Source organism: Chelonia mydas, chromosome 7 (genome assembly GCF_015237465.2).
Source record: "Chelonia mydas isolate rCheMyd1 chromosome 7, rCheMyd1.pri.v2, whole genome shotgun sequence".
Lineage (NCBI taxonomy): Eukaryota > Metazoa > Chordata > Testudines > Cheloniidae > Chelonia > Chelonia mydas.
Window position 1 is genome coordinate 17,690,810 of NC_057853.1, and position 22,591 is coordinate 17,713,400.

At 38.1% G+C, this 22,591-nt stretch overlaps 1 protein-coding gene across 12 annotated transcripts in view; it reads right to left on the reverse strand.

Moving 5' to 3' along the window:
- Window positions 1-639: 639 nt before the first annotated feature.
- RAD18 (RAD18 E3 ubiquitin protein ligase) overlaps window positions 640-22,591 on the reverse strand; it is a 119,930-nt gene continuing 97,978 nt past the window's right edge. For 6 of the 12 annotated variants that reach the window (XM_043550880.1, XM_037903696.2, XM_037903695.2 and 3 more), the window contains one exon: window positions 640-3,554. In XM_043550880.1, coding sequence (XP_043406815.1) covers window positions 3,337-3,554 — 218 coding nt within the window. In that variant the 3' untranslated portion in view covers window positions 640-3,336. Of the gene's footprint in view, window positions 3,555-17,889; window positions 20,498-22,591 lie in introns of those variants that run through there. The other 6 variants (XM_043550881.1, XM_043550879.1, XM_037903701.2 and 3 more) reach the window with 3 other exon arrangements.

Sequence of the window (22,591 nt, forward strand, 5' to 3'; positions counted from 1 at the left end):
GTGATCTTACTTTGGAAATAGGATTCAGTAATAATGGATACCCTCTATTCTGTTGCTGCTTTGGGGAGACAAGATGGGCGAGGAAAAATTTTGGAGCAACTTCTGTTAGTGAAAGATAAAAGCTTTCAAGCAACACAGAGCTCTTCCTCAGGTCTTGGTTGGTCCAATAAAAGATATTACATCACCTACCTTGTCTTTCTAATATCCTGGAACCAACATGGCTACAAAGCTACTGCAAACAACATTGCTACTTTGGTCAGGTCTATAACAAAAATGATCTATTAGGGCATGGCAGCAAATAAGCTGAGGCCAAGGAGCTAACTTTGTTCCGTGACTACAGATTCTTGCCTTTATTTACTGCTCAGTCTAATTCTTTCATGATTTCCTAAAAGAATTTAAAACTACCTCTCAATGCCCCATGTGGCTACTTCACGTCTGTCTTTGCCAGTGTTTTCTCCAGTAAAAAGTCAATAATAATTAAATTAGTGGTGGTCACCAAAATTGGTGCAAACATATAAAAAGGGTAAAACCAAAATGTTAAATGACTAAAGACGTGACAGATGTAGGCAAGGAAGGGAAATGAAGTACCCATAAAGTTTTACAATGGGGAAAGAAGAAATAAATGGGTCTCACAACAGAAGCATTTGTAGTTTTATTAGAAAGAGACATTAGCAGACAGTATCACAAAATAAAAAAAATTAAAACAATCAGCAATGAAAACAAATTCAAAAACATATAAAAACACTAACCAGCAGATTTCTTCTTTTAATTATTTCATGTCTATCTATCTTACTGTATTGCTGGCAATGACATCACTCTAGTTTAATGATTTCTAATTTTCCATCATGTTGGAAAAGACATAGGGCCATTTTGATGCTCAGGGAACACAGTGTACTGAGAGAACAGATCTCTGGAACAGAACCTTCAATCATTCACATGATTTTCCTAGAATATCCTGAATTTTGCCATGTATTTAACTTTCACAAAATATTATGTCTTAAACATTTCACTGTTTCAGGGCGACTGCTTCCAAAACTGGCTGCAGAGTATACAGAAATAACCTCGTGTAGTAGTGATATCCGGAGCACACACCATGAACAGGAAACCTAACAGATCCAACTCCACCAAGATACAGTGGTTTTTATAAAGGAAGTTTTTTGGTTTACATCCTCATGTGTTCAACTGTGCAAATGCGTAACTTTAAAAACAAGTTGACAATTTATAATCTTAAACAATTGCCTTTTGTACCAACGTTAACAAACTAAAGGTACTCACTACTTTAAAAGAGCTATAATACTCTTTGACATTTCCTCAGATTCAGATCCTCCCGTTAGCACAACTAGTGGCAGATTAACAAGCAATGCAAAGGCCCAGATGTTGTTACTCCTCAAATTTTATTCACACTTGTCTCTGTGGTTAAATTCCATGTATGTGCTAGTATTGGTTACAGTTTCCTTGATGCAGTTGTCCATGCCTAGCAGTGAGTAAAATCATATTGATTTTTTTTTAAAGTATCTTATTAACCCCAACATGTTGTAAAAATGGGGCTATAAAAAAAAACCCAAGGACCATGTCTGCAAACCCACTGAGGACATCCTCAGCCGGTGTAAACTGTCATAGCTCCATTTAAGTCAAGAGATGTTGACCTGCATACAAGTTTTATCTTTCTCTATATAATTGTGTGGAATTTACATCCTGCTTCTGTAAATTGACATGAACCACAATACAATGACCTAATAAGTGGAGTTAGTAGCTACCTTCTCCCAAAGGGATTGCTTTAATTGAAAAATGTAACATCCAATCTCTTATCTGTGCTACGACAGTTTGCACTAACTGCAAATATGCCCATTGGACCAGGTTTATTGTTTAATACCATGGGCTGAATGGGAATACCCGATAGTAAGCAATATGCCCAGTAGAAGCATGTGTAATCTCAGACCTCAAAACTGTATTTTAAAATATAAATTCACAGAACCCTCCACCTTAACCAGTTTTTGGATTTTGTGTGTCACACAAAACACAAAGACAAGTCATGACCAGTGCAGACTTTGCTTTCTAAGACTAAATTTGATTATTTTTAAATTCACAGAGGATGTGTTTTCTCTGTGTTCATCCTATTTAAAGGAATAAGGCCCTTTAATTTTCTTGTATTGCTTTAAACTAGGAAAACTCCTAACTTTATTAAAAATAAGAGTATATACATTTTAATATTAATTTCACAGCTAGAATAATTAAAGTCTGAGAACCATAGAATCTCCAATTTTAACTTAACGGTTAAATTGAAATAATGAAAGATTACTAAGGAATAAGAATAACCTTACAAATATACATTCTCACACAGCATATTGCTTTGGGACTGAAATGGTTTGAAATATGAAATATTTATACCACCTGCAAAATCAAATTATTTCAAAGCGACCAAATATACTAATCCCCCTGCTGGATCATCTGCCTTATGATTTCAAAAAGGCAAGGATTTTGGTTAATGCCAATGCAAACAGAGCCCAAGTGCCACATACATTTAAGATAAAATGCTGACAATACAAAAGGTCACTGGATTTATATTATTCTTCAGTATGGTTTGTTTCCTGGTGGCATGTTGAACATTGTACAGTAATTCCTAAGAAATGTAGACATTTTAAATGCAGGCTTCTGTTGTTTATTTATGCAGTGGTTAAGGGACAGATTCTGATTCCTTTATTCACACTGGTCCCAACTGTGAGCTGGCCTATGTATCCCCTACCACCCCATACAGAGGAGTCACCATCAGGCAGCTACATCCTCTCTCCTACACCAGTAGATAGGGAGTCAATCTTTTGTCTCTGCCTCCCACTGAGGGCCAGCTGAGCCAGCACAGTGGAAGTAAGCAGTGCAAGAAAATGAACGAGCAAAGCCTGCTTCCCCACTTTCAGAAAGGGGAAAGTACGGATTCAACTGGGACTGCATTACAATTTGGTCTGTGCTCTACTCTTGACGCAGTGTAACAACACGCTGTCCTTTGTAAGGTGCCAGTCTTGTCCATTATGCAACACCTTACTCCACAACTAGTCACACTGATCTCAAGAGGGCTATTAGTGGAGTAAACTGCTCTTCAGTGTGAGAAAAGCTGTCAAAATTGGGTCCTAAATGATAAAAACCATTTTTCCCACAATACACTACATCTGTCATGCTAAAAATATGGGCAGAAGAGTTAAATGTTTATAGAAAGATACTGATACTGTATGTCCATTCTTAAAGTGAAATGGCCTCTGGTATTGTAAGCAAACACATCTAATGCAAAGCACAAAGTAAATCCATTATTTCAAGGCAGTTTAAATGATATGAATACAGAGAATTTCAGTGCTTTAAATTCTTAAGTGCTCCAAATCTGCTGGGAACAAATAAGGAGTCTGTATGGAAATGTCGTACAGCATCCAGTTGACTGCATAGGCTTAGAAGTAAGGTGACCGTATTGCTAGTTTTTCCGCCGCTTACTCCTGGGAAGTACTTGACCACTTTCTGGTGTTTTGGGGCGACGTGATTTCCATTTGCTAACTTCCACATCTGGAAAGCTGCTGTGAAAAAAAAAAAAAGAAAAGAAAATGTGTTTTGTAATCTGTTCTAAATGTAATTAAAAACTGAATATTTCTACTAAGAATTATAAGCACCCGGTGCACACCCTTCCTCTATATTCTTTTGGAGGATAAAACATAATACTGCTTTAACTTATTTGGTCTGCTTCATAGCCATCAGTTCGTGAAAATAAGGTGGAAAATGGAGCTCTTGGTATCAGGTTCCTTTCTGCAAATAGTATCAACCCAAAAGAACAGTTGTCAGTACAGAATGTCTCTTCCGCACCTAAGGGGGCAAATCCCAACCAGCCAGAGATTATGAACATTTATTGTCATGGAGTAAAGAGAACACCATACTCCATGTTAAAATGTGGAGAGGTTGCTCTTCAAAAAACATTTCAGTGAATTGACTTCTTCAGACTTCAGTGCAGTAAGGCACTCTCCAGGATGCCATCATCATGTTTCAAACAAAGTATCAATTCTCTTAGGTACACAGACACTCAGCATAAAAGTGACAGGCCTGATCATACAGAATTAATAAAAAGACTAAGCTGTTTAATCCTTCAAATAATACTTTCCTGGGTCTCTAAAACTGTTCTCTAATTAGTAGCACATGATTCTTTCTTTACCGCTCATAACTTTCATTAAAATAGACATAAAAACTTTGGAATCACAGCCACCAAATGTGGTAAACCCCAATCCATGAGTCTGAAGTCTGAGAGACTTTGAATGTGACTTTATTATAACATTCCCTATGAGGGCCCAACACTTTCAAAATAAAATTGCTACTTTTTAAGAAAATGGTAATCACATTGCTCACTAAAGCGCTGACTCAAAAAAGGTACTAAAGTAAAGTATATAAGAACCCCACTGAAGTCAGTGGGCCAGTTCCTAAACTAGTGCAAATTGGCATAGCCAATTTTCAGCAGCTGAGGATCTGGCCCAATGGTAACATATAACTGCTTAAAGTTAAGCACTTAGTTAAATGCCTTATTGGATTGGATTCTGTACCTTGCAGAAGCAAGACCTTAAATTTGTGAATCACTTAGCTTTTTTACCTCAGTTTTCCTATCAGTAAAATGGGAATAATATTTACTTCATAGGAATATTGCAAAGATTGATCAGTTCTATTTTAGGGATTTCTAAGGCTCGTATCTCCGTAGTACCTTGTTTACACAGGGAAATTAGTGTGCAGTAAGCGAAAGTGTGAATTAAAAGCACACTAGCTACTTCGCACTAACTCCCCATGTAAACACTCCTATTGCACTTTAGGGGTGTCCTTGAGTGGTTTAGCCTAGTACATTTCCAAAGTGCATTAAGCTAATACGCACAAAGGCACTCAGTGTGTATTAAGAGTGTCCACACAGGGAGTTAGTGGGGAGTAGCTGGTGCACACAAGCACTTGCAGACCTTTTCCTTGTGTAGACAAGCCCTAAATGCTGTTGTCCTTACTTGAGTTATACTTTGCAGGGGAAAAAAAAAACTTAAGCTTTGGAGGTTTGTTTGACAGGCAAAAGAAATCTTTTCCTTGTGAAAAAGGGGCTCCATTATTCTTATTCCAATACTGTAAACTTCCTAGCTGATAAAACAACCGTGTGCGCATGTGTGTTTAAACTGGTAACGAAAGGCCAATCTACTCAGTTCCTCCCAGGCATCCACACCCACCAGTGTGTATTCCGGCAGAGTCATGGAGTTGGAACACTTATACTAAATCTTGTTGCTTCCTGTTGATGTTCATTTTCCTCCCTCTAATCCTATTCCTGGTTCATTTTCTCACTGGTGGTATAGTCAGTTAAACCAACAAAAATGTGGCTGCTGCCCTGGGTATGCTAGAGGGAGAAGGCTACACAGAGAGAAAGTGAGTGGCTGCTGTTGTGAGAAAGTGTCCTCCACACTTTTGGGGGTGACTAGACAGTTTCTCCACCACCTGACCACCTCTCTTTCACCCTCCGTCAAATACCCCATCTTGATAAAAGAATGGGTGCACAGCAAGGGGAATATTTTATATTCTGCCTTTTATTAAATATTTTTTTACAAAAATACATGGATTTGATTTTACAATAAATAACTTCTCATGTGCCATGTTTTGATGGTAGCTGCATCATTTTGGGGCTCTAACCACAGTAAATGTTAAATTCCCTTATTTTAACTCCCAGTTAACTTCCCACCCCTGAAAAAGATCTCTAGCCTGTTAGCATCAGTAAAAATTTCCTATGGCTCACAAATAAAGAAAAAGATTATAGAACCGAGACTAAAGCACGATGTTCATCTTTAACCTGCAGTACAAAGCAATTTTGTTAACGATAGAACAAGATATTTATGAAGAGTTTACAAAAGGAAAATTCCACTGAAGCAGGATGTCAGCTATGGAGATATGTTTTAGAAAAGTTATTTAAAACTATAAACTGAACTCTGTTTTCTAGGTTAGTTAGCTGACATTCTTGCCTCACAAGGCTCTGCTGCAGCTGAAATTAAATGTTTATTGCTTATTGAAAACACAACCATCAGGCACTTTCTTGGTGTTACAAAGTATTGGAAGAATAATACAGTTGCTCCCTTCGGTGTTTCTGAAGGAAAAAAATAAAATTCTCTTCATTTTTATTTTCAGAGATAATATCACGGCTCCAGTATCACGGCTAACATTGACAAAGCAGTATAAGTAAGTTATTGAAAGAAGTCTACTTAAAATGGAACTCTTCCTGGCAATAAAGAGCTTGAGAGAAGTTACAAGTGATATTTGCCATAGCTCCCTATTAAAAAAGGAACTTGTGGGGAGTTTTCTTGAGACAGACCCCATTTGCCATTAGTACCAATGAATTTTCCATCACCAACTCAAAGAAATAGGGGGGTTTTCCTTATTCGCAGAGTTAATTAATACTGAGCAGAATGTTGCAGTAGTAGGTGCGTTTAAATTAGGCAGCTAAATTGCATATCTCAGACTAGGAGCTTGGAATCCCATGTAGTGATGACATGAGTGATATAATGTTCACTAGTCCATAGCTATTACAGTACCAGAATTCTCCACAAAAATACATTCTGTTTTTACCATTTGCCAAAATTTGTCCAGGAAAAATCATCTGGCTAAACTGGGAATTTGCAACTGAAAGTAAAAATGGAAAAATCTGAAGTGCCAAAATTACTGCCTCGAACAACTGGAGCAACTCGTATTTCAGAGCCCAGTCCTGCATTGAAATGAGAGCGGAAGGGCCCCAGCACCTGCATGAAGCCCCTGCAAAGTCACTGACTGTGTCCCTGAACATCAAGGTCAACACTAGAATGCTCCTTTGGTGGTTTGTGTGATCCTAAGAGCTCCTGAATGCCCACAGGCAAATGTATGTAACTGGACCTGATCCTCAGCTGACCTAAACAAGCTGGTGTGTGCACTGTTCCTTTGGGGACAGTTTCTGAGATTGTCCAATGGCTAAAGGCTGGACACTGCAGGGGAATGCTTCAAGGGAACTCAGAGATTGGGGTGCATGTATTGTTAACCTGAAAGGTACAGTAAGGGTTAGCATTGCCCAGAGGAGAGTGTTTGCGTGGCTAATAGGCTAGTGGTGTCAGCTGACAGCCAGATAAGCACAAGCAAAGCTTCCTCTTGCTGTAGGCAGTGGGGTAATAAAGTGACTCAGCATCCCGGGCAACTTAAAAAAGTATCACAGCTTGATTAAATCCCACTCCATTATCCATAGAATGAAGCAAACAACAGAATGTACCTGACCCCATCCAAGCCCTTCCTGGCTCATGAAGCTACAAACCTAAGAACTTTAAGAATTTGATTTCTGCATGCGTGGGGGAAGTGAGGGAATAAAAACAGTGGCTACCATTTCCTTCTTCCAGTCTTGCCCAAAACCCAATTCTGGCTGCTTTTGATCCCCAGCACGTTAGCGGAAGAGAACATATTAGATTTAATCCAGAAAAAAAAATCGGTACCTTTAAAAATCAATGAAATTATATATATATAAAGATATATATACATACACACACACACACACATATACATAGAGAGAGAGAGTTAATATTTTATTTCATTAATATATATATGCCCATCCCCTTCTCTGATACAGCTCACAGTCCTGCATCATTTAAATTCAGTGCAAGTGGTGTGGCTGTGTAGCGTGAAATCTCATTACTGTACCACATTGCTACAGGCAGTTCCACGTTGAACTAAAACACATAAGCCAACTTATGAAAACATTCATAACAGATCTAGGTTGCTGCAGCTCTTTTATAAGTTTGCCAAATACCAAAACGTCATTTTTGAAACATCAGCAACAGAGCTATTTTCAACGTATTCATAACACAAAACAGGCCGGAGTGGTTTCCTTTGGTATCTATTTACCGGATTCTTGCAAATTAACCTGTTTCAGTCAAAGCTCTCTGGGCACGTGACATGCATGCAAAGGAAAGGGATATAAACCTTCATGCTTCTAATTACATGGACCCTGGATGGTATTCAGAGCACTTGCTGGTGCTCAAATGGTGCTGGTTTCACAACCTTTTTTCCAGATACTAATTATATTACATACATTAAATACTTTCTTAATGTTACTTTTCCTATAAACAATTGCCATAGTTGCCACAGGATGTTATTTGATTGTAAACGAGAGGTGGTGATTTATGCAGACATGATGGGTAGAGGAGATTTTCCAGGAAACACTTTCTATTCGGAGGTGATCTGCACCATAGAAAAGTTTGGGAACAATTGTCCTTCCAATGCAGGATTGTTTCCTGAAGTACATTTATTAGTATTTTGCTGGGTCCAGATTGAAGTATCATTTCCTCAGCTCAAGCAGATGGATCACACTGGTGTGAAGTATTTTCTGATATTTACCTCACTATTTCTATCAAAACCCTGCTCTTGTACTACCCAAAGTAATCTCTCTCCATCCATAAAATTTATACCTTTGATGTTTTTGTAGACCATTATTTGATCTTCAGTTAGTCACTGCTTAGCCAGGCAATTATCGTGGTAAATTAACTTAATTAATACTTCCTCTAGTCCATTGATAATTTTTGTTGCTCCCTTCTGATAACCCTCTGATTTCTTAACATCTCTCTAGTAATGAGGACTCCAGAAATCAATTTAATATTCCAGATCATTCCAGAACCGATTAGACACTGATTATTGCCTCCCTAATCCATTACACGTCTCTGCCAAGCAGTATGGCAGCACAGGTGGCCAAAATAATTTTGCTGTTCAGTATACATACTCTTGTCTAATATGCTCTTCACTATCACACCCAAGTCTCTTTCAATTTTACTTGTTTCGAGCTTTCTCCCACTTAATCTGAAATGCATACACAGTATTATTAGTTTTCATTTTCTAAGAAGAAACTAACTTTGTTATTTTCCGCTCTCTAGGACTCCTTATATACTGTTGCCCAAGAAAGAACTGAGTGTTCCAAAATATGGCCCTCAAAACTGTAACAGAAGCCATTCCATGATGCAGCAGCCAAGCATGTAGTCATCCATTTGCTGAAATGTATAAACAGTTAGGAGGAAGGGGATACACCATGAAAAGTGCAAATATAGCTGTTTTTAGGGATATGGGATAAGCACTAGACTGGGCAGGAAGCAGAGTCATTGGTTTAAGGGAGCACAGTATGTGAGCAAGAAGCAGAAACAGCCCTAGGACAATTATAGGCCAAGTGCATCAATCTGTAATGAATTTGCATTCCACAAATTTGGAGACACTGACTACCTGAGGATTACATAAATTCAAAACATACAACTCTCTGCTCTCATACCAGCTTCATTTCGTTTTGTTTAATAAAAACTTGAGCTTAATTATCTATTTAAATTATTAAATAATTATTATTATTATGAAGGCTATTACAAATTATTCCCCACCAAATATCCCTTTATCTTAGTGCATAAAGTAAAACCCTAATCCCTCTCTGCTATTTTTTTTATCTCTTCCAAAAAATACATTGGAAAACAATTTATGTTTACTTGGGTTTCAAGAAGTTTTAGGAATACCAATTTTATTTCTATAGGAATGAATATTTCATATAACCCTCCCTCTATCCCCGTATACTTAAGCCAATTTAAAATAGATTTTTCTAAAGTCATCCAAAAAGTATTGCTATACTACTTAAAAATAAATTGTTCATTAAAAAATCCCACACTTAAAAACTGACTTAATATTGCTTTTGTTCTCAGAAGCAGTATACAATTAATTTATATTTACTTTGCAGAAATACCCTAAGAGTATTTTGACAAAATGTTTGTAAAATATTAAGCCACAATATAAAGGTTCACTATCAGATCAAGTTTTGTTCAAAATGTAGAGTTTATAAAAGAAAAATATTATTTAAAAAAAAGTTTACAAAACCAGAGCCCCATACAAGCCTCTTTTATTGAAACTGTAATTTCATTTTAAAAGCAAACATCCCTTATAATATTTACAACCCAAATATAGCAGAATTTAATTTATGCATGAGAACCAGTGAAATTCCCTAGAAACAGAAATTAAACCCACTAAGTTTATTTTCTTTGTTTAAAGAAATGTTAAAGAAAACAGCAAAAATAGTGAAAAGTTAGATTATTAAAATTTAAAGACCTAAAAAAATTAAGCCTGGTTGTGCTGTTCATTTACTTTTTTCTTCCTTTTTGAAGTGTTATTAATCACATAGTTAAGGAGGTTTACATTTTAAAGTTTTAACTGTACTGTACTTTTAAAATGAACCTTTATTCTGCAAACTATGTGGCGATCATTACACATGACAGGCAATCAATTGGCACAGTAATGAAAAGCTGATGTAAACACTCAAAGTCCAAACCAAAGTACTTACTTCAGTATATAAAAAGAAAGCAACAGCATGAGGCCTCGATGCAGGAAGTGTACTTAAGCATATGTTTAACTTTACACATATGATCAGCTTTCACAGAAGTAACCCAAGCCCACGCTTAACATGCACAGGCAGGTGACTTTCTGAATAAGTAACACTGAAACTTTATAATTATTACTGAACCAGAACAGATGTGTGTTACACAAACTTTTTTTTCATCCAATAGAGATTAAAAACAACGCAAGGGTCCCCTCGGCAAACCTTCATTCACATGGTCTTTGTCTTTACTGGGGCTGTTCACTTGAGTTAGGATTTGCAGGATCAGGACCAAAATGTGGGGCTCTTGTGTCACAAAAGCTTATTTAGAAACAGGCTTGTAGTTAGATTACAATCACACAAAGACAGTGGCATCGATCTGATCCCTAGTGGATTTTCGTTCATATCAAAAAAACACCATCCCATGGAAAGATGCTGTACTAGAACTGTTGAGACTGTTACAAGTCAGTTACTGAGATGTATACGCATAGCTGCCTTGGAATCTGCAACACCACTCACATGCTGAACACTTAAGTTCAGTCACTGCAAAACATCGATACATCATTATTAAACATTCATTATATTCATGAAACCTTTCAAAAATCAAATTACTTTAGAACCAAGTATTCAGGAGTAATGTTTTAAGTCAGTCAGGAAACTAGACTTTGAAACCACCATTTGAGGTTTTGTGATCCCACAATACCAAATACCCAGTTCAAGGTGACAAACATCTCACTGATTTGTAAACAATGCAAATACACTGAAAATAAAAGGTCACTAATCCAGATGTCCTGCCTGTTGCAACTCCCGTTGAAAATCCCCCTCTTGACCACTCACCAGACCACTGAGGGAATCCAGCCATTGGATCCTGTGAGTTTTAAGATTCTGAACTGGGCACTGTTGCTATCTTAGGGGCTCTGGACATGCTCTCAGGGTGCAGTTCCACCTGGCACTGCCTAAGAGTTCCATACACAAGGCCCCCTGTCCAGCCCCTAGAACTAGTGCTGACTCAGCCAGACTTCCCACATAGCTTAAAAACACCCTCTCCCAGAACTCGAGCACAAAGTATGAGCCTTCTGATTTCTCTCTCGAAGGGGGCACATGGTAGCTGTAACATATGAAATGCACAGACACTGCACAGAATTCTCTCTCTTTAAGAAATACACAGATCAATACAAAAAAACTTTACATGTATTTATTTCGCTTTCTCAGTTTCCTCATCATTCCAGAGCGCTCTTTGGGTTGGGGTCAGAGTCACCTGGAGCCATCCAAGCCATCCATTCTGCAGTACATGGCCTGTGTTCTGAAACATGGAACCTTCTCCCTCAGCTGTCACGGACCTTGGCTGGAATGTGCCCTTCCTCCCTCTCCTGCCAAGAACCTCCCATCTCTCTCTCAACCCTGTGAATTCATTTTAAAGGCTAGCATCACTACCTTGATGCCTTTATTCCACTGCTGGTAACTTTCCACTCTCCAAGCCCCCAGCACTTGTTGAAGGAAGTTGGAAAAAAATAGTTTCTCCACTCAGGCAACCACTTCAGCATACCTATTGTCCAGTCATTAAATTCTAATGAACATTGTCACTGGTCTGGCAGAGACATGATACAGCCCCCTGCCAGCCCATGGCGGATACCACATTTACACAGAGACATTCAATGACAGAACCATCTTCTCGGTCACAACTTTATAGTATCAACCCGAATTTATAAATTGTATAGACCGATCACCCAAATCATCACACTGCTTCATTGCTAGAACAGAAATTGGATAATCTGCCAGTAATATAGAATTCATTAGGACAGAACATTTATAGTATGCATACCACAAAATGTGAAATACTAGATTGATGAGCTTTACAACGTATTAGAAATAGAAAACTCCATATAAACTGTTTACCGTATCTATTACACGGTACACAGTAGTGTTCATGCTGTCTTTAAAGTGAAAGTACATGTTGCAGAAACCCAAAAATCTCATCGTGTGATGGCTCTTTATAAAAAAGTATTTTTCTATTTTGTTCCTATATTAGAAGTGCTACTAGATTTCCAAACTCTTTACCGCCTAATAAATGGATAAGATGGAAACAGCAGATGTCTTTAAACTGTGCTTGTGAAGAAATCCATTTATATTCACTTTGAACAAAAAAAGTAGGAGAAACACAAACTGAGCTCTTGTAGCATTTCACTATTATCAGACAGCATTCGGAGACAAAGTTTCAGCATCTAATAAATCTCTTAAAATCAACTTATTTTAATTCTGAATGTCAATATCAGTTTGACAAGGTACAACGTCTGCAAAATTTAATTAACTTAATAATTCATGCTAAATTCTTATCCGAGGGGTTACTGTAGGTGGCACAGTAGGTTAATGCACAAGCCTCTAACCCTCTGTCACCGTAGGTTCAAAGAGTTTAGATATAGGAACAATTTCAACAAGTTTGGAAGGGCTCAGGGCACAATTATACTCATTAGAGACCAGCACACAAATGACAGTTTTTGTGAGATTACAGGCCCCAATTCAGAACAGCATCCCTATTCAGGACAGGACTGACACACACATGTGCATTTGAAGTCAATGGGAGCTAAGCACATCCTTCAGTGCTTTCCTGACGCAAGGCCAAACTTAGGAGTGATGTAAAGTCCTGCTCCTGCAAAGACTTAAGCATATCCTAACTTTATGCACTGTGAGTAGTCCCATTAAAAATCAATGAAGATATTCACAATATGTAAAGTTACACACATGCATAAGTATTTGTAGGATCAGAGCCTAAATCAGTAATGGAGTGCACTGATTAAAAAAGAGTTTACATGGTAAAATGTTGATATATACCTGTCCCCCACTTTCACGAATACTAAATTTTATCATTTAAAAAAGTTAAATCATATTCAAGGTCACAGAGTAAAAACAGATTTAAACAAAGATAACAGATCCTTTTTTGTCAAGCAGGCATTGATTTGATAATGGTACTTTATTATAACAATTCCATTATTATAATTAAATATAAAACTAGTGATATCTTCACCTCTAATAAGCCCATCACTGATTGACTTAGCTCATAAAGACCGCTTGCAATGGATCTGCATGGCTTTATTTAAAAATATCTTGTTACATTATTCAAAACAAAGGTCTGACCATAAAGATATAGAAATAAACGTAAGGTTGTTATTAATTTTACAACTATTCATCTGAGGTGTTTTATTATTAGCACTTTGTATAAAGCATTCCACAAACCACAGCTACATTTTTTTATTTAAAGAAACAGTCGCTGTGTGAAAGTGAACCAAAAGGGTGCTGAGCAAGTTTGTAGAAGTTGTTCATTCTAAGCATCCATTTTCATTGCACTAGGCTTTCCATTGGTGATATGCATGCCAAGGCTTTTAATAATGACAGGTTTCAGAGTAGCAGCTGTGTTAATCTGTATCCGTAGAAAGAAAAGCAGTACAACCGATGAAGTGAGCTGTAGCTCACAAAAGCTTATGCTCAAATACATTTGTTAGTCTCTAAGGTGCCACAAGTCCTCCTTTTCAAGGCTTTTAATAGTTATTCTAAGTACATCAAATTGTTCCATCACTGCCAGCTTTAGAAGATACAGTTACTTACCCTATCCTACCCTTACCCTGCAGTTCTTTGAGATGTATTGTCCACACAGATACCACTCTTTGTGCCCATGTGCCCCACACATACAAGATCAAATTATTTTCAAAAGCAGTGTCCATTGGGGCTATTCACACATTCTCTGTGCCCCTCACACATTCTCTTTGCCTGTAGTGGGGGATATAAGGGACAGGGCATCCTCCACCCATGCTCAGTTCCTTTGCCAATAAAAATCCCAGGTATAAGATTCTGATGAGCATGGACGGAGGACAGGACGTGGAATCTGTGTGGACAACACATCTTGAAGAACTACTATTAGTGTTGGGTAAGTAACTGTATTTCCTTCTTTGACTGATTGTCCACACAGATTGTATTTTGTGATCAGCAAGTAGCCCTCTGAAAGCCAGGAGGCAAGTGAGTGAAGGTCTACTTGAAGAGTGATCATAGGAGCGCCCCCTGAAGTCTATATCCAACCTCGAGGCTTGCACCAAGGAATAATGGAAAATAAATGTGTGGACAGAACTCCATGTTGCCGCTCTGTATATTTCAGAAATGGGGACATCAGCAAAGCAGGCTGTAGAAGCACAGGTAGAGCGATCCCTAACTGCACTGGTGGGTCTTTATTGGCTAGAGTAACACAGTCTGAGATCCACCTGGATTGTCTCTGTGATGATACTGATTGACCTCTAACCCTCTCAGCAAATGCCACGAAGACTGAGTATGCATCTAGTTTGGTTCTGTCCAAAGAAAAAATATAAATAAATAAATATAAATAAATAAATAAATACTAACAAATAAAGCCCAGACATCATCGAGCATATGAAGTCTCTCTTCACCTGGGGACAAATGATGTTTCAGAAAGAAATCTGGATTGTGAGTGCATTGATCGATATGAAATTTGGATACCAACATAGGCTGATATTTGGCATTAGACCTATGGGTGACTGTGTCCTTGTGAAAAAATATGTATAGCAGATCCTCCTTGAGATCTTGCATCTCCCCTATCCTTCTAGCCAAGATGACAAGCAACAAAGAGAATACTTGGCCGTTGGGTGAAAAGGGGGGCCCTATCAAGGAATAATGCATACTGAAAATTGAACTTCGAAGTCTCAATACAGCAACTCCTACACAAGTGGACCCCAGAGCGAAATACTGTAGCTTTCAGAATCAGAGCATTTTCTCCATGGAGTGCAGTTCCAGTGACAAGTTCACTTTCTAGTAAAGCAAAAAGGTGTTCACCATACTGCTACAGTAGTCTGCAGGGATCAGATTTTCAAAGATAATTTAAGGGCCTAGTGGGATTTTCAAAAGCACGTAAACAGGTTATAGGCTTAACTCTAATTGATTTCAATGAGACATGGGTGCCTAATCTGCTTATAGACGCTTCTGAAAAGCTCTCCAAGCAGCTGTCTGTATGTTCAGGCTCTTAAATATGTTTGGAAATCTGGCCCCAAGACCCTATTCAACAAACTGAGGAAGTTCCAGTTTCATAACCCGGTCCCCTAGGAAGTATTTCCATATACAATGTATGAAAGAAATTGAAAACCCCAGACGAACCCATAGAAGATGAGTGAATAAACAAAGTCTTATCTGACATTCTGAACATTTAAAATTAAAGGGATACTGTTTCAGCGTGAAATATTTTTTTTAACCTACTGCAGTTACAAGGAACAGGGAAGATAATTACAGCTGAAAGAAGTTAGAGAAAAGAATACTTTAATGTTTTCAGTTTGTTCATTTGACAGCACTGTACATTTGTCTTGACTAGGATTTAAAGATGCATAATTAGAAAGTGTCAGCTAACACACATGCACTGACTAACACATCCTAAAGGTGTAGTGTAGACAACACTGTGATGCTGCCAACTCTAAGTGCTTAAAAATCATGAGTCAGGCTCCAAGAAACAATGAGAATTAAAAAACCTGTATCAATTTGGTTATCTTTTTGTCTTCTAGTTTTTTTAACCTTTATGGGTCATGTTTTTAAACATTTATCTGAAACCATGGATAGAAACTTAGCTTTCATTAAAAAAAAATCTTATATAATTAGATGACTGTAGGAGGTGGGGATTTGTAAAATACACCAAATATCTTATTTCAGAGTAGCAGCCGTGTTAGTCAGTATTCGCAAAAAGAAAAGGAGTACTTGTGGCACCTTAGAGACTAATAGTCTCTAAGGTGCCACAAGTACTCCTTTTCTTTTTACCAAATATCTTGAGAGTTGGCCACACTGGATACTTTTAACACATTCTAGCTGGGCATGTTGAAGCCCAGGCTCCTCCAGGAGTCAAGTTGATCAGCTACTACATTAATTATAATATAGGTATTACCTGACATGACTTAACACACCTTTATTGAAGTCAAGGCAACCCTTGTGTGTATAAGTCAGTTTCACAGCTCTGTGGGTGGTGGATGGCACTTCCTGTCTCAGGCACTAGGCAGCTGGGTGCCTAGATTTTTTAATAAAGCTACTTTCGAATGAAGTTCTAATATCAGCATAACAACAAATGCTTTATGAAGACCCATGGTCTTGTAAATTCCAGACTTATCTGAAATTTTAGGCCCTGACCTTATCCCTTACATGCACATACATTTCTGCTTACAATCAGGAACCATTTTCGTATGTGAGATCAAAAAAAATATACACTCTTCCTACGCTTTAAATTAAGAACTACATCTGCCAGTAAAGCTATTGAAGTTTAAATTTCTACAGACTAGTATGCATCTGTTTCAGAGTTCCATTAATAGCGGATCAGATTTGGGAAAGAATTATGGGTTTTATGATAAAAGCATGAAATTTGCCAGTCTTAGGGCATGACCTAGAAGATTTTCATGTATGGGTCCATCACCAATTCATGTCATACTAGCTGTGGCAGACATTTTAAAATCTGAATGCATTTTCCTAATGTTTTTCTGATAGATTTTGTTTATGATATGAAAACATCCCAGTGGGTTTTCATTTTTGTACATTTATATTCATATGGTCTCTGGTGCCCTAAAAACTAAAGCAATGAATTGCAAAGGCTTGAAATTATATGAAAATATTAATTAACATGTTCTGTATCATGTCACCAGGGAGTATTTACTGAAATACTATATAGAAAAATACCATAGTAAGTTTGTAGGTTTCTACTCATGAACAAAGTTACATTTTTCTTTGCTAATAACATTTCAGATTGATATATGCATAACAGGATATTGCTGTGTCTCAAAAAGATTGAAAAGGCAGCTTATGTAAACACACAGCCTAAAATGCGTTAAGAAACAAAAAAGTCTTTCACGGTCTTCAATATACTGAAATATTGGCATCCCCAACATTTTTTAGGGAGAGCCGCAATTTGGTCTTGGAGATCTTCCTTGTAGGAGGTCAGCTAAACAAAGGGAGATTATTTCCCATTATTATTATTTCACTTGATAGGCTCTGTTAATGGCTTGGCTTTGTCCTCCAATCTCTGTTACAAATGTGGTGTACTGCTGCTGCCCGATCTTAACCTCCCTAACAGACAATCACAGCAGGTTCTCTAATGCCTTTGGTGTCCAGTTTAAGTCAACACACTCTTCTCAGAAGGGGTTACCCATATCTTCTGACCTCAACAAATATTCTGACATGTCGTGCAAAAGAAGCCAGAACACCTTTCATCTGCACAGGTTGCTTGGTGTTAGACCCATTTCAGGTGGTTCCTTTCTCTGGTGTGGCTTCAAATTCTATCAATCTGACCACCTCTGGTCACTCTATCATCCAGTGCCAAAGGATCTCTGGACTTTGTGTGAGACCAACAGCTCCACCATCCCCTTTGATTATGGCCTCATGAGCTTGGTTAAGTGTGATTATAGAGAAAACATGCTGTATCTTGTGAATGGTGAAGTTCCCCTTTAGAAACTCTCTAGCTGTGTCTGGATGCATGTGTGAAGGCTTACCATATCTAGGAGGTGAACAGGAATCCAATAAGCATAATTAGTATGAGCCAGCACAAAGACATCTTTGTGACATCTGTGACATCAGGGTGACATCTTTCCAATGCATTCAATGTAGACAGCAAAGTTTGCCTGCTGGACTGACAGCACATAGGTCTATACAAGAAGTTCCAGGTGAAGTGTAGGATGACAGAAGTGGAACACTGGACTTTCTAGTTTTTGCTTGTCACACAATTTATCATACTCCATGGAAACCTCATCTTCCCTGAGAGCTTGGGTATACTGGGTATATGCATTTTGGAGGAAGATATATAGACTGCTGGCAGTTACTTTGAGAGTATGCCTAGTACATGTAACTTGAGACACTTTCAAGGAGGAGTCAACCATTCCTGGGGAGGCCACTTTGGCTAGAAGTTAGATGGACAGAAGCCCTTGTTCAGGCCAATCTCCATTCTGCTTTAGACTTGCCATTTCCAGATGTATACCACCCAACATAATGACAAATTTGTCCTCTGCATACCCAGCAAGCTAGGTTCCCTTTATATGTTTGATTATGGTGAAAAGGGGCAGAAAGACAGTGATCACTGACACTTGGCATGACTTTAGGTGGTGTGCAGAATTCCTTATAACACCCATGGTGTGACATATCATTGCCACAGACTTGGAGTCATTTAGAAAGAGTGAAAGAAGCACCGTGATTTCTGGGGATAAGTCTGGCACTGGCGGTCCGCTGGCATGATAAGCTACTTAAGAAATGTCTTGATCTCTGTTGAAGGTATTCAGACTTGCTGCCTGCCTTACTTGTTCAAGTCACCAGCATTCTTCTTGCAGGGCTTGTGTAACCAGCTGGTAATCATTCTTGATATCAATATTTGCAGCAGGGATAGGACCATTGGTTTTCTTCAGGATCAATGAAGTCTTCTTCACTGATGCTGCAGTCTCACAATCTTGGGTGAGAATTCCATAGACAACTCCCCCGTCTTGAGTACTGTGATCCTGAAAAAGTGACATCCCAGTTCCATGGAAGGAGTCTGTCGCTGTGGTTGAGCTAGGATTATTCTCTATGTTCTCTATGGACTTAGTAGTGAACAGCCCACCATGAAGCTTTAGAGGACAGACTACATTCTCATCCTTGAAGTGTTATCATGCACTGTTTGCTATGCTGGTAGAGATGGCCAGCACTGTCATAGAAGATGGACAATCCAAGTTTAAAGATAGTATCTATTAGCTCACTTTTTCATGTCCATGCACGAAGTGTCAAACCAATGTAGATTAGTAAAAGTGTTTCCTCGAGCTCTGCTGTGGTACAAATTTTCTGTTCCTTCATGGAGAGGGATGATGATGTACTGCAACTTAAAAGTAAGGGTAGCAGGATAAATGGAAACTTGTTCTGACTGAGTTTTAATGTTTGGACCATCCAATGTCATGGGCATCAGTGCCAATATTGACTTAGGCACAGATTTTGCTTGGCATCCTGGATCAAATGATCCAGTAAACTCGGTTTTCATTTGAAACATGTGACTTCATATAATTTTTGCTGTTTGGGACAGGTGAAGTGCTGCTTCGTCACAGTCTTCCTCACATACTTTTTGGAAGGCAGGTCCAAAATTTTGATTGAAGGCAAGGAACATATCATGTCCGTCTCTGTGTGCTTGGAGATCTGGAATGCATGAAAGGATACAGGATTTTAATTCAGTATTGTGAATGTGCCCAGCCAGTGTCACCCCCAGCTGTTCTAGCCTAGCAGTAGAAAGCCTTTTGAGGTCTTCTAGTTTAAAGGCTGGAGCCACGTCTTCATTCAGTCTTGTCTCTTCAACGTATACTATCAGTTCAGCAAAAGCAATCCCATGGGATATCATCTGTGTTGCTTTGTTCAGTTTTCCTCTCCTGGACTTCGTTGTAGGGAAACACCAAACATCCTGCATGATCATGATACTCTGCCTCTTGCGCCACGATTAGTTTTGCAAATAAGTGCTGATTTTGCACCTGGCATGCACACCTGCAGACTCCATTATCAATGTCAAGCTTCACGGAGGTCTTTTGATGGTATGTGCATTTCACAAATAAAGCACACTTCTTTTTCTGGAGGCTCTTCGTGTCAGTCACTTAAATGTGTGCATTTCCTCTGCAGTTTATCAGGGTGATCCATAGCTTTCTCAGATTTTTTTTTTCCCCTTGGCCCTTTTAAGTTTGGTCCTGTTAAACATAATGTCGCAAGATTTGTGCCACTGTCCACTGTTCTTGTTCAACATTTTCTCAATACCATCACCATCATTTAATCTATGTATTTCAATGGATATGGCAAATGCATTCAGTTTATGAACACATCTGAAATTTTCTGCTAGAGTCTGATAGATCCAATCTGCTCTCTTTTTGATTCTGCTGGATTAATCAACTCTGCACTTTTGTCTTTCCGATAAAACACACGCTGCTCCAATCAGTAGGTGAAAGGGATGTCTCCGTTGACAGCCCTGGCTCTCAAACAAGCTTGAATCTTTCTGACATGTTTGAAGTACTATTAATAGCCAATAGTCATCTAACATCTTTCACTATTGTGTACAGTTAATATTACCCAAATCACCAAACATCTTTCAAACAACAAAAGTAGCATCTGAAAGAAAAAAAGAGAAATGTGACTAAATTGTGCCACGACCACAATGACAATCAAAATATGTCCTTACACCAATGTTAAGGTCAGGCTGAAGCAAAACCAAGAACATATCCCCTGTATGTTCAACTGTAAAATGTTATTTGCCGATTATGACAAAATTATTAAAAGTGCTGCCATAGCCACATGGGATGAGTTGGCGATGGCCCCATATCTGAAAATCTTTATTAGGTCATGCACTAAGACTGTGGCAAATTTCATTCTTTTACCATAAAACCCACAATTCCACCTTTTTTGGTATAATAGGCATGGAATGTTACAGATGGTCTTTAGCAATACAGAACATTCACTGAAAGAAGGCATGGGTTCAGGTATTTCTAATCCATCTGGGGAATAAGAGGTGGAGATTGTAGGACAAAAATGACTGCTGAAATATCTGAAGCAGTTAGTTTGAGAAATACTATATGTTTGTGGAACCCAGACAGTCATTAAGTAAATGTATTAATCTGAAACAATTATTCAGTTGTTATGACTACAGATCAAATGATTCTCTGAAATGAACCCAGTTAATCAACAGCGTTTATGTGAAGTGGGACAAAATCCTATAGATTATCCTACCATTAACAAAGATGTATTTTAAACTCAGTATGTTCTTTGCTTTAAGAAAAAAGGAGAGGATATATTTTGATAAATGTAACAACAAAAGTGCAGATTTGCCTATAATTGTCCTAAAAGCTGAAGCAGAGTTATTTTTAAATGTTGGGGAAGAAAAATCTCTCTCTCCACCAGACTTTGGAAGAGAGACGGATTAATCTGAAACAAAGACTAGAATGTACTCTTTGAGACACTGTTTTTCAAGGAAGAGTTCTATAGGAGTTCAGGTGACGTTCATAAATTTTTCAGAGTAATTATGCATTGTATTCAGACAGATTTTCAGAAGTGCTCACCACCTACAATTAAGGCCAGACTTTCAAAAGATGGTTCGCATTCTGTAATTTCCACTGAAAACAACAGGAACTACCACACACTGAGTACTTTTTGAATGCATACATGAGAACTGCTGGTCACTGAGATATTTTGGAGAAAAAAAATCAAGCCTATAACATCAATTACTTCTATAGTTTCTGCTGAACTAGTCCTGTTACAATAGGCATTTTATTATTCAGCCCCTATTCCCACAGTGTGCTCTGCATGAGCAAACCCCTCAGCCTCTGATTAGATCCACAGAAATCAATGGGGCTTCTTGTGGGCCAAGTAGTCAACCTACTCGGAAACACCTTGTATAATCAGGGTCCAAGACTTCAATTACTGTAGATTATTATTTTAAAATAGACCCAAGTACACGAATACATTCATTTTAATTACGATAATGTGTTTGTTCACTTAAAAAGAAAAGGAGGACTTGTGGCACCTTAGAGACTAACCAATTTATTTGAGCATAAGCTTTCGTGAGCTACAGCTCACTTCATCGGATGCATAAAGCTGTAGCTCACGAAAGCTTATGCTCAAATAAATTGGTTAGTCTCTAAGGTGCCACAAGTACTCCTTTTCTTTTTGCGAATACAGACTAACACGGCTGCTACTCTGAAACCTTTGTTTACTTAGGCGCACTGAACTGTAGATAAACTGGCACTCCATTGAAGTCCAATCCAAAACAAGTACACTTGCCCCTCTGCTAACAAATGAAGATTTTAATTTTTTTAGAGAAGGAGATGAGGGAAAGAATCTGTATATTTAAAAAAAAAAAAACATTTACTTGATTGATTACTTAATGGAGGAAGGGGAAGGAAAACAGAAAAAAAAAAACCACAAAAAAACCCCAGAAACAAAACAAAACAAAAAACCAACAACCCAAACCCATAATCCCAGAGTACATAGCTGCTCATCTCCATCTCAGGAGAAGTGAAGTCTAGGTAAGCTAATAAAGGTTACTAACAGAATCAAGTAAAATGAATGGTCATTTAGCCATGAAATAATACTTTCATCAATATAGCAAAATACACTTAACTGGTGCACCCTGATGGCATCTAAAATTGCCAATTAAGCTATGATCTCATTAAGCAAATGTCTACTGAAACCTAGCATGCTTTGCAGTGA